Source organism: Asterias rubens, chromosome 8 (genome assembly GCF_902459465.1).
Source record: "Asterias rubens chromosome 8, eAstRub1.3, whole genome shotgun sequence".
NCBI lineage: Eukaryota > Metazoa > Echinodermata > Asteroidea > Forcipulatida > Asteriidae > Asterias > Asterias rubens.
The window spans coordinates 14,088,946-14,102,534 of NC_047069.1; the positions used below are offsets into that span (position 1 = coordinate 14,088,946).

The 13,589-nt window shown below is 39.1% G+C and overlaps 1 protein-coding gene across 3 annotated transcripts in view; it reads right to left on the minus strand.

The window, feature by feature from the left end:
* The window catches only part of LOC117293230 (PAN2-PAN3 deadenylation complex subunit pan3-like), a 41,866-nt gene that overhangs the window by 7,765 nt on the left and 20,512 nt on the right, over positions 1–13,589 (minus strand). For all 3 annotated transcript variants that reach the window (XM_033775449.1, XM_033775450.1, XM_033775451.1), the window contains exons 5-12: positions 13,205–13,514; positions 9,379–9,581; positions 7,817–7,979; positions 7,037–7,195; positions 3,786–3,902; positions 2,604–2,831; positions 1,741–1,982; positions 448–587 (exon numbers count right to left, since the gene is read on the minus strand). In XM_033775449.1, the coding sequence (XP_033631340.1) occupies positions 448–587; positions 1,741–1,982; positions 2,604–2,831; positions 3,786–3,902; positions 7,037–7,195; positions 7,817–7,979; positions 9,379–9,581; positions 13,205–13,514 (1,562 nt within the window). The remainder of the gene's footprint in view (positions 1–447; positions 588–1,740; positions 1,983–2,603; positions 2,832–3,785; positions 3,903–7,036; positions 7,196–7,816; positions 7,980–9,378; positions 9,582–13,204; positions 13,515–13,589) is intronic.

Here is a 13,589-nt window from a genome sequence, read left to right on the forward strand (position 1 = left end):
GACCCTTAGCAGCTTCTTTCTTAAAGGGTAAATGACAACAAAACACAACACACATAAACAGGTACTTTGGTGCAACAAAAGCTGTCAATTGAAAAGAGATGACAGAGATGAGAGCACACAAAAAAAGCAGGGGATGAGCATGGAGGAGAGTGACAAGGGGGGGGGGGGGGGGTAGCGGAAGGGGCTGGTTTGACCACAAGAGGTAGGGAACACAAAAGCAGGCCTCAAATTAACCCACAGCACCCACAGCAATTGCTGCGGTGCTCTGTGCTTATGCTGTAGTGCCCTTGGAAGTTCCAATGCAAATTCATATTTTCCTCAAAGAAGTGCCTCATACCAGAGAAAAATTGCTGTGCCCCAAAAGTTAAGTTCAAGGCCGCGAAAGGCAAAACCATTGATGGGAAGAGGGAGAAGAAAAAAAAAGAGGTTCAATTATGGGTAACTTACAGAATGAGATTTTTGAGATCACTTGAGAAGTTGTGAGCCACCAGCTCTAAGGAGGCCTGGATGTGCTGCCGTTGAATGCTCTGTACGGAGTTACAAGCTAAGACCAATACAACCTTACCGAGGGACACTAAATCCTCTTGCTGTAATAAGAGACAAAAAGTACAAACAATTTACAAGAGAAAATCAGATATTACAAACTAGAAAACATGTGGTTTACCTAATAAATGTACAATATGTCAAATCAAAAAGTAAGAATCATTCTTATGGTGTCACCACAAACATTACTGGATCACAAATTCACACAAAACGTCAAGTGTACATGTATAAACAAAATGTTTAAGTGTATATATCACTGTAATGTTACAATAACAAACCTGTCAGGTTCTGGTCCATTTTTGAGACAATGTTATAAATTACAATCCAAAGCGTAGGACTCCTCTACTTTCCAATTTCCTACTACATTCTGTGACCACATTCCTTCCTTCTCTAAAAGTTATCCTTTTCTTCTTTCAAATACTAAACCACAAGGGAAACCGAATGAGAAATTTTTAAAATGATTTGGGGTTGAACAAAGACAATTTTACTAGAGCAGGATCTGAACCAACAGAGCTCTTTGAATGTTGAGCTCTCGCCCGTTACTGCGCGCGCGCACCCTCCCTTAGCGTCACATATACAGAGAGTGTGCGTGCGGTGACAGGGCGAGAGTAAAGTCCATGTGCACAGTCATAAACCAACACTACTCAAAAGAGAATCACACATGGTGCTACAGCAAACCTCACCTAACTATACCAAGATGATTGTACTATAACCTAACCTAACTATACCAAGATAATTGTACTATAACCTCACCTAACTATACTGAGATAATTGTACTATAACCTCACCTAACTATACCAAGATAATTGTACTATAACCTCACCTAACTATACTGAGATAATTGTACTATAACCTCACCTAACTATACCAAGATAATTGTACTATAACCTCACCTAACTATACCAAGATAATTGTACTATAACCTCACCTAACTATACCGAGATAATTGTACTATAACCTCACCTAACTATACCAAGATAATTGTACTATAACCTCACCTAACTATACCGAGATAATTGTACTATAACCTCACCTAACTATACCAAGATAATTGTACTATAACCTCACCTAACTATACCAAGATAATTGTACTATAACCTCACCTAACTATACCAAGATAATTGTACTATAACCTCACCCAACTATACCAAGATAATTGTACTATAACCTCACCTAACTATACCAAGATAATTTTACCTGATAGAGAGATATCATGGCCAATGGGTTATTTCCCCCGTCAAACGTCAACACATCAAATATCCCGACACAATTGACACGTAGCCTGGACTTTCCCGTCACCAAGATCTTGGTTGGGTCCATGACGCGGCAGGCCAGACCCGCTGCGTGGATTGTCCGGAGGGCAGAGGACAGCTGAACGACATACGTCCAGATCAGACTCTCTGGAAGGAGACCGGCTCGTTGCTGGGGACCATTCATACCTATTGGAGTAGGGGTGGTGATCAAAAGATTTGTCATTGTTTTGGACAGTTAAGAAAAACAGTAGGATAACTTTATGGAGTACAAGAACTGACGACCGATACAGGCTTTTATTTTTAAGAATTCTAAGCAGCAATTTGGATAACAATAACAATAATAATAATTTAATCTTTTAACTGCACCCACTACATACAAATAATCAAAGAGCATCACATTTTAACATGCACAAAATGGAAAAAAAGAAGATAAAGTAATGAGACAAGTCACCAGGCCACTGCCCAAACCACAGTATAAGGATAAGTCTATGTTGCCAAAAAGCCCCCTCCGCCCTTATTCTGTTGGCCCTTCCCAAAGCCACCACCTCGCCACAGAGAACTAATAGTTACATGTACATAGTACATACCCGGTTCATACTTACTGCGAATGCAAATGCGATACAGATTTTGACAAAACAAACTCAAACAAATTATTTGCATTAGTTAACTTGTGCGAAACATTCACTTTGAAAAACAGCCATGCGACTTTTAAAACTCGTATCGCATTCGCATTTTGTGCTCAAGCAGTTCTATGGAATTGGCCCCTGTTAATCCCAATATTTTGAGACTGACATGTGTGGTGCTGACCTTGGTGTTGGCCCTGGTGTTGGCCCTGGTGTTGGCCTTGGTGCTGCCCCTGATGCTGGCCTTGATGTTGACCGATAAAGCCCCCTCCGCCCTTATTCTGTTGGCCCTTTCCGAAGCCACCGCCTCCGCCACCTCCATTGAAGCCATTGGACTGGGCACCAGGTCCGCTGAAATGTTTGTTCATCATGGTGAGGGCAGTAGGGTGGAAGTCATGAACAAACACCGTGGCTGATGGAACGAAGGAGAGAGATCATTAACGTCTTTTGTTCATTTTGATTATGAAATTGCAACTAACAACCTTATGACACTAAGCCAGTGAAATTGTATCATACAAATCATTTAGAAAATTTCAAAACGGATTGCAAGTTTTTTTTTTTCATAGATATTATTTTCTTCGGGATAAAGAAGATAATCTTCTGATATACATGTACTTTGTCAAAGACCAGTTTTCTCACTTGATGTATCTCAACATAATTATACACAAAATAACAAACCTGTGAAAATTTGAACTCAATTGGTCATCGAATTTGCGAGATAACAATTGAAGAAAAAAAACACCCTTGTCACACTTGCTTTATTTCGGGACCTCAAAATCATATTCTGAGGTCTCAAAATCAGAGTGACAAATTACTTCTTTCTCGAAAAACACGTTACTTCAGAGGGAGCCGTTTCTCACAATGTTTTATACTATCAACAGCTCTCCATAGATGGAGGTTGGCGGTAACACCATGTAATGACTATCTCTAATGAGTTGGGGTGGTTCTGAAAAGAACCATTGGTTTCGTTCTTTTCAGAACCACCCCAACTCATTAGAGATAGTCATTACATGGTGTTACCGCAAACCTTTCTATATCGTATTTCAACCATGCAAAGTTTCAAATACTACTTAGCTCTCCATTGATCGTTAACAGGTAAGTTTTTAAGCTGCAAGTGATAACCAATAGTGTCCAGTGCCTTTAAACAGTAAACAAATTGCACTACCTGGCAGTCAGGATGCCAATAGTGTCCAGTGCCTTTAAACAGTAAACAAAGTGCACTACATGGCAGTCAGGATGCCAATAGTGTCCAGTGCCTTTAAACAGTAAACAAAGTGCACTACCTGGCAGTCAGGATGCCAATAGTGTCCAGTGCCTTTAAACAGTAAACAAAGTGCACTACATGGCAGTCAGAATACCAACTTACAATGTTCTCCAAAGGCTTTGGTGCTGAAAACTTCCCGAAGACTGACTATGTTGGAATGCTGAAGCTTTTTCCACTTGTCGACCAGAACCATCCACTGGGTGTTAGTCATCCTGAAACCTGGGTTGGGAAAAATAAAAATATGATAACGATTATGACAGGTGATTTTGATATCATGATGATTCACTAGCCGTTTTTTTACGACTTTAATCTAAAGTTGTCTGACCTTGATAGGGATCAAAACCTATTTTAATATTAAGGTGCACTGTGATGTCAAAATAATTCTATAATAATAAAAAACAACTGAAAATTTCAGTTTTATTTATTTGTAATATTAAAGACATTGAACACTATTGGTAATTGTCAAGTATCAGTTTTCTCACTTGGTGTATCTCAACACATGCATAAAATAACAAACCTGTGAAAATGTGAGCTCAATCGGTCGTCGAAGTTACGAGATAACAATGAAAGAAAAAACACCCTTGTCACACGAAGTTGTGTGCTTTCAGATGCTTGATTTCGAGACCTCAAAGTCTAAATCTGAGGTCTCAAATCAAATTCGTCGAAAACTACTCCACTTCAGAGGGAGCCGTTTCTCACAATGTTTTATACTACCAACCTCTCCCCATTACTCGTTACCAAGTGAGGTTTTATGCTAATAATTATTTTGAGTAATTACCAATAGTGTCCACTGCCTTTAACAAAACAAAAAAGCTGGCCAAGATCGTCAATTCATTCCTGATTAAACTACGAATTGATGATGATGGTTCATTTCAGGCATTACTTTGTTCTTCAGTAGATGATTATACTATGAAGCCATTCAATATTTAAATTCACAATCTGGGGTGGTTAGGTTGGTAAAAACAATTTAGAAAAAAAAACATTAAATATTGTTTACATTGACTATTCTGAATGCCCCTTCAAGAGCGTTTGTTTCTTTTGATGCATCTACAAAAGATTTTAATAAAAATTAAACTTCTTCTAACCCTCCTCCTGTCTGACCCATCACTATTATATACAATTCAAATTGAAAGGTTCTAAATAGTTGGTCACAAACACCCCTCTTTGAGTTCTAGTTTTATGAAACTACGGCCAGGTCCGAATTGATGACTTAAAGGCAGTGGACACAATCAGCATTAGTAATTGTCAAAGACTAGCCTTTACAGTTGGTGTATCTAAACATATGCATAAAGTAACAAGCCTGTGAAAATTTGAGCCCAATCGGTCATCGAACTTGTGAAATAATAATGAGATAATAAGGAGAGAAAAATCACCCCTGTCACACGAAGTTGTGTGCATTTAGATGGTTGATTTCGAGACCTCAAAATCTAAATCTGCAAGGTCTCGAAATCAAATTTGTGGAAAATTACTTCTTTCTCGAAAACCATGGCACATCAGAGGGAACCATTTCTCACAATGTTTTAGACCATCAACCTCTCCCCATTACTCGTCACCAAGAAAGGTTTTATGCTAATAATTATTTTGAGTAAATATCAATAGTGTCCACTGCCTTTAAGTAGTAGCCACAGCTGAATTGCTGAAAAGCCTACTCTTCAGCGTTTTCACTATGGACAACAGCCAAAGCCGTAGCCCAAGTTGCTTGATTCGGACACAAACTCACTGAGCCAAGCAGGTCAAGGGCTACACCTGTGGACACGTCAAAGGGCTGACACCTTTAAGACATTCTCATGGCCACATGGCCACTGTTGCATGTGTCATCAACAACAAAAGGTCTTTACCTCTCAGATTATCTTTCTGCTGAGCTCGAGTTACACAACCTTTTGTCAAGACAATGGCATGTGAGATAAATAAGATCGGGCACATACGATCCAGACAACAATATTATTCCATTCCCAGGGTCCAACAAGGTAAGTCACATTGTACATGTACACGTACCCTAACGAGAGTTGACATTTGAACACTCGTGTATATTTCCATCTATGATCAAGGACAAAATGAATCATCTACCCAAATTTGAAATTGGTTCCAAATTGTGGAGTGTGAGTGAATGGAGACACAAAGAGTTTGTACTCAAACTAATATCGTCACACGCTGTATTTCATCAGTTTTTTTTTTGTAAATTTCTAAATGGCAGCATCCATATTTCAGTTTACTCAATTGTAATTACTGCGAAATCTTGAAATTTTCTTGCCAACTTGCACTCTTTAAAGGGAAGGTACACTTTTGGTAATTACTCAAAACAAATATTAACTTAAAAACTGACTTTGTAACGAGCATTGGAGAGCTGTTGATAGTATAAAACATTGTGAGAAACAACCCCCTCTGAAGTAGCATAGATTAATAAAATAATAAAGACCTACAATGTAGAAGTCTTTTATTCCTATCTGAAATCACACAAATTCGTCCAACAAGGGTGTATTTTCTTTCATCATTTTCTCCCAACTCAAATGACCGATTGAGCTCAAATTTTCACAGGTTTGTTATTTTATGCATATGTTGAGCTACACCAAGTTAGAACACTGGTCTTTGACAATTACCAATAGAGCACCTTCCCTTAAAGAACAAATGCACTGCTGCAGCCAAAATCGTGTTCACCTTTGCAAGAGCTGCCAACAATTTGCATCTTGCAATCAGGGTGATTTTATACAATAATCAGGGAGATATTTAGAGTTACATTCAACATAATGTGGAAGAAGTTTCCGTGATCAGGGAGATTTTCAAATGTGCTCATCAGAACATGGAGAGATTGGTTTATTTTCAGTGAACTATCTGCATAATCAGGAGTTGGCAGCTCTGCTTTGCTGAATGCTTTCCAGGTTTGTTTTGAATCACCCAAATAAACATAGAATTGAATTAACCTCAAACAACCGCAAACAATCGCCATATAATATACAAGGCCTCCTCCAGCCAAAAAGAAAAAAAGAAATACAAATCTATATTCTTGGACACAAGTTGACATATTTTATGAAGTTTGGAGGCCAAAAACAAGAATGAAATCCCCCCTTCTAAAAAAATGAAAAATCCAAATAGAAACTGTACAAAATTCACACTTTTTGAATGTTCAAAAACACCCCAGTATAACGGTTAGGCCAAAAAAGTACAGAATTTGACACAAAATGGCCATTTAGACAGTTTGGAGTAAAAAAAAAAATAACTTTGAGGTAATAAACAAAAATTTAAAATCCTAAAAAAACCCTTACAAAACCACACATCTGAAATGTAGAAAAATTCAGACAACCACTATAGAGGTTTTGAGCCCTTGTGGCTTTCCAGTGTCTGGCAATCTGACTCACCATGTATTCTCCTCAGGCAGTAGAGTTTGTTGTCCTTCTTATTGATGGCCTTGTAACACGTTGTGGTGTAGCCAAAAGTACTGGATTTCTCCAACGGGCTCTTGGGCGGGGGCTCCAGGGGGAAGAGAGTGTGGTACTTGTCAACTTCCCGTGGAATGTCTGTCGGCGAAGAAAAATTTATCTCAGAAATTTTAACTCCTTACTCGAACACAATATTGGCACTTTCAGCATTAAAAATAGATCATACATTACGACCTTGGGACAGAAAGAGTTAAGGTTTGCTTATTCAAACCTCTGTAATAACCCCAAACTGCAGCTTATTGATTTCTGTTAGTTGCCGTAACTATTTTGTTTATATTTCAATTTTAATTTGGGGTTGACCAAAGACAAATTTACTAGAGCAGGATTTGAACCAACGACTTCCAGATTAACGCGCCACCGCTCAACCACATGAGGTACCTGTATCTAGCCCTATGTTGCCAGTCTCCCTACTTTCTCATATTATGATAACTGCTTTTGTTAATGCAACCTTTTGTAATTCAGTTTCTTTAAATTTTGGTGCTGTTGCCTGGTTTTACTTCATAATTTGTGAAGAAAACAGTACAGAGCAGGTTACCAGTAACAAATTGTTACCTTATTCTGGTAACCATAACTTTGTTGTGCTAAGCTACTTTTTGTGCTGCAGCAGCTCTATGAGACTGGGCCCATATTGTTTTGTAAACTTAGGTGTGATACATCCATACATGCATACAGGGAACCAGACCAAGAAAAGCAGCTTACCAGGATTCTCTCCAGGGTCGACCTGTGCCATGGAAGCTGCTTGCTTGTTGTAGATGTCCATCTTCAGCTCTTCGCTGACAAAGAATGTAGGAGCGTTGGGTTTCGGCTTCATGTAGGCAACGTGGGGAGGCATGGAGTGATACATCTGGAAGTTGGGATATACCTGCAATAACAAACAAAAAACACAATCTTCAAATTAGGGTCTGCGGTTACACCATCTTAATACCTTTCAAACGATTTGGATCAGGAAGTTTTGATCATCTCGGAGATGCATTTCGCAAAATGTGAAGTCTTTAATATGAATAGTAAAATCATTATTGGTTAGATTATTAATTGGAACATGACCAGGGTCCAATTTCATAGAGCTACTAAGCACAAAAATTGGCTTAGCATGAAACTTTTTGCCTGGATAAAACCAGGATTACCAACCAAATTTCCACGTGATTTTCAGGATAAGCAAACAACAGCTGAATACCTGTAACAAGCAATATGCAACAAATGGAAATTTGGTTGGTAATTCTGTTTTTACCACTGGAAGAAATTTCATGCTAAGCAAATTTTTGTTCTAAGCAGCTCTATGAAATTGGGCCCGGTTGTCATTTCACTAGTCCACAAGCTTTTTTTTTCTTCATTTGTTCACACTTCAAATAAAATAGGAAAGCTTTTCAAATTTCAACACTGAACTAGCCAGCCGCACCACTTGGAGAGAATTTTGACTGGTCCTTGGGTATTTTAACTTGCATTTAGCCAGCAGACCACTGTTAAAGGCAGTGGACACTATTGGTAATTACTCAAAATAATTATTAGCATAAAACCTTACTTGGTGACGAGTAATGAGGAGAGGTTGATGGTATAAAACATTGTGAGAGACGGCTCCCTCTGAAGTGCCATAGCTCTGAGAATGAAGTAATTTTCCACGATGTTGATTTCTAGACCTCAGATTTAGAACTTGAGGTCACGAAATCAACCATCTAAACGCACACATCTTCGTGTGACAAGGGTGTTTTTTTCTTTCATTATTATCTCGCAAGTTCTGTGAAGGCTAGTCTTTGACAATTTCCAATAGTGTCCACTGCCTTTAAGGGAGAAAGATACTGTTTGGAAGCTTGCACCAGGAACACATTGCAAAAATGAGATGAGCTGGCCAGCCTGACAAAGATGTTCATGTCGGTCGAAGGATAATGTCGATAGTATCAACCTCTCATTGAGCTAGTCTGATGATGATGGATTCTCCCCTGTCGCTTCAACAGATGAGTGTTCAGCAAAAGAGTTCCGCAAATAGATAGGTCAGCTAGTCTAATTTCAGCAAATAAATATCTTCTGACAAAAATCCAAGGACCTTGGCCCGATTTCATAAAGCTGTATTTATCAGCAGAAAATAATTTCCAGCTATTAAGCAAAGTTGAGCTGAATACCAGTCACAAGTGGTATTTTAGCTGGTAACCCTATTATTGTGAGCAAAATTTTTTTGTGCTTTAGAAGCTCCTTTTTAAGCATAAGAAGCTCTATGAAATTGGCCCTCTATCAGTGAAAGAAGTAAAACATTAAAAACCTGAGCTTACCACTCTTGGCATTGCTGGCTGCACTTGGTCTTCTGTGTAGAAGTATGTCGTGCCTCCAATGTTTTCTTGGATGGTCGCATGGGAGTTGCCAAAGTTCCCCTGGGCTGCACTGATATCAAGGGGTGGGGGAGGGCCTCCTTTCCTTCTCATGGATGGGGAACTGCCGGGTGAGTGGAGGGGCGAGGCACCAGCTGACAAGGAACCTGTGAGGTGGGTTAACAGAGAAAATGGTTCAATACATCTATGTTTGTGATGATACAAAAAAACACACGAATGTACGCTGCTGTGTAAAATATTGATGTTGAGAGCAAGTGTAACCGGCTTCAAATTTTAATAGACAAATATATGGAACATACACAGGCCTGATACTTCAAGAAGGCAATGAGGGCGATTGCCTCCATTGCCCCCTGGTCATTGTCTTGGTGCCCTTGAAATGCTCTACAAATGTTTATGAACAATTTGCTCATAGGGTGCCCTTTTCCAATGCGAAAATGCCTCGGTCATGTGTTAGTTAACCTTGCCCTTTTGCAAACGAAGCATACAGGCCTAAATGCTATAGTTCTCTCATTACAAGGCCAACAGTGCATTGATTATGTCTTCCAAATTATTATCATTATAAGAGTGCAGGAGGCAATAACAGAATGGTAATTAGAAAACGAAAAATAATGTTTAGATGTAAGAGGAAACGCCCACATGGGGGAAAACCTACATAATCAAGAAGGTACTGAAGGCTGGGAAAGAAACTAATGAGCTGGCCTGATTCTGTTAAACATTCATTAAAATGTCACAGAAACAAGAGACTTCTAAATAAAGGTTTCAGCAAATTCAAGTGACATTTAACAGATATGCAAATTTTTATTTGCAAGAAAAACAAAACAGGAAATTCTGAGGTTTGTACAGCTTTTTCCAGCTTTCTACAGCACTGGGTATTTTTTTTATAGAAAAGAAAGGAAAGTAGGAGAGTCACCGCATGATATCAAATTGAAGGCTGGCATGAATTATCTTTCATATAAAACAAAAGTGGCTGAAATTCAGACAGTAGGAGCATTAATGCAACCCCTGGGCTACCATGCTATTATTATTTATATAATTTTTTTTCTTCTTTAGAACAGTCCATTATTTATATAGGATTTGAAACTCTGCAAGGTGAAATTATAATTGTAGAGGTTTGCAGTACTAAGCTGCACCATGTATAATCTCTTTTGAGTAGTGTTGGTTCCGAAAAAGAAACGGTGGATGACAACTCAACATTTCTTCTCATTTTCTTTCTCCTGACGATCAAAGCCATACTGATCGAAACGCTAAGTTGTCAACCACCGGTACATCATTTATCTTTTGCCCAGTCTGGAAGTTGAGTACATATTTCTCTCAGAGGCAAACTCATGTTAAAAACATTTCATAGAAAAGCCACAAATGTGTTTGACCCTGCGGACAATTTCATTAACAGTGAGGGTGATCTACATGTGACCACATTATATACAGGAAGCGTCTTTGACGCCTTTATGTTGAAGCCGGACTGTTTTAGCCTTCCAGTTCTTGTACTTAAGTTTTCTTTTTTCAAGTACATATGCCAACAGGCTCTTTAGAGGGTACTTGTTGTTTTCCCGCAGTTAGTTTTAACAGCCTACATTTGAGGCATGTATCATCATGCATTGTCGTAAATTTTTGTTTTTTTCAGATGCATCAGTCAGTGCAGGTGTGAGTGTCATTGCTGACAATAAGATCTAAAATAAGACCCTGAATTTTAAGGAGAGATGTCCATTTCCACTTTTTGTTACCCCTGCAGTTATTGATTTTTTAGGAGCTTCTGGAAACGCTATCCTCACCATTATAGAACCAGATCAAATAGCATGATTTTTTTTTTCTGAAAAAACAAAACAAACAAAAAAACAGCAATTTGTTTTCACTCACAGACATAAACAAGTTCTGAATTCAGATTTAAAGACTGAAATTTCTCATCCCTGATTAAACGCACCATCTAAACGCACACAACTTCGTGTGACAAGGGTGTTTTCTTCTTTCATTATTATCTCGCAACTTTGATGACCGATTGAGCTCAAATTTACACAGGTTTGTTATTTAATGCATATGTTGAATTATTATTATTATTATTATTATTAGGCAGCATGATAAGACGTCTATAGACTAAGCTGTACAGGTACATAATTAGGTGTTCGGGCCAACAGCCCGGAACACCTCTTATTTTGTTATTATATTTTTTTCAATGTCTTGTACCTTTAACAACCACATCCCAATGAATCAGCCTTGGTGATGGTGAGATTATCCACGCAGTATACCACAAACTGAATGCCTTATTGATCCCAAAGCACAGACAGCCCCCCAAATATGTCATGTCCGCCACCTGTTCTTAACATATTCTACACTCCACAATCTACACGACATACATGTATGCATGCACTCATGATTGATTATCATATGAAATTGATGAGATTGTTGATGAATGTGAAATTATTTTTTTTAAATGGCTTGCTGGGCTGGACTCCCTCTTATTCTAGACAAGGACCTCCTGGATGACAAAATTCTTGAGATTTACATTGCATCGGTCACCCCCCCCCCCTTAAAATGCTCCCCCTTCCTTAAAATGTTCCAATACAATTTAAAAATTTCTACATAAAAATGCTTTACCAAGGAGAAACTGCCTTGGTACCCTTGCCCTTCCAAAAAAAGCAAATCATTGATACTGGTGCCGGCAGGATAAATATTTTGAAAGAAAATCATTAATCATTGATACAAAATTGTCAAACAATTTATTCCACGATGACTGACGCTCTTATTGAAGCCAACAAGATTAAAAGACGCGGGTCAGAGAAATGGAATCATCTTATGAAATCTAAGATGCCAATGATAGTATGATGTAATATGACACTTGCTTCATTATCGTTGCTTGCTCTCTGGGGGGGGGGGGGGGGGGGGGGAGACACAGCACGAGGTCATTAGATGAGCTCATGGCTCTGCCTCTTCGGGGGGGGGGGGGGGGGGGGGGGCACAGATGTAGAAGCTGTGAAGACAGGCTCGTTTGCTCTGCACTTCATTTCCTGAGGCTTACATAACGAGGCATTGTCTCAGGTCTGAATCGCAACGTATGGGCTTCCAGGAGTTTATTTAATACAGAGGCTATTCACACATACAGTAGTTGCAATGAGCGACAAAATCTTGCTTTGTGGCCATCCTAATGTCTTCGTTTATTATTCTAAATTGTAGGTTTGGATGATGGATAAAAACTATGCATGAACAGTATACCTTGATTACATGTATATGTTGTGATTGTATCTACACAGCACACAGTCAACCCTCCTACTGTCAGACACTTGAATTTCATCAATTGTAGTTTTATGTTATGGACAAACCATGTCCGACTGCAATATGAGAGTGTATCTACATGTACACAGCACACGGTCATCCACGAACACTCTAATATTATCCAATATGGTTTTACTTTATAAACAAGCCATGCCAGACAGTACTGTGTACAAAACTAACTTGTGTACTATGCACTCACTACATGACATGAAAACGCAGGCTGAATTACTTTATCCATCACTCAAAACCATCGTGGGTTATTGTGGGTTAATACTGAATGGTCAGACAGTAGGAAAATTACACTACCACGCTGTGTAAAACTCGGATCATAACCTTCCTGTGAACGCGATACGAATTTTGACGTCACACATTTGCAACAAGCTGCGAGTTGAAATGTCTTCAACTCTTGCGCAACATTCAAACAGGGCTGTGACGTCAAAAGCCCCTTCACATTCACAATTCAAAGACAACATTCAGAAGGAAAAAAAACAGTATTTTATTTTACCTGAATTGTACTGATCATGCATCCCTCCAGAGTTGTGTGTCATCAACGACGCTGAATTATTAGTCCCCCGCATTCCGCCGTTATCATTCATGATTCCGTTACCGCCTGGTGGAGCATGTGACCTCGGCACAAACTCCGGTATCTTGGCGATCAAATCGTTCTGTGTCGGACCGGGACCACCCTGTTTGAAGTCGGCCATGTTCCTAACATTGGGCAGAAACTCCGCGGAGCTGGGGGTGGCGTTGTGGTTGCGCGGAGTGAACTCTTTGATGGTGCCGGTGTTGCGAGCACCAGGATAAAACTGCATGCCCTGTATGATGGGACCTCTCAGGTTATTAAAAGATCACACAATATACACAATAATAGTAATACTGTACGCAATTCT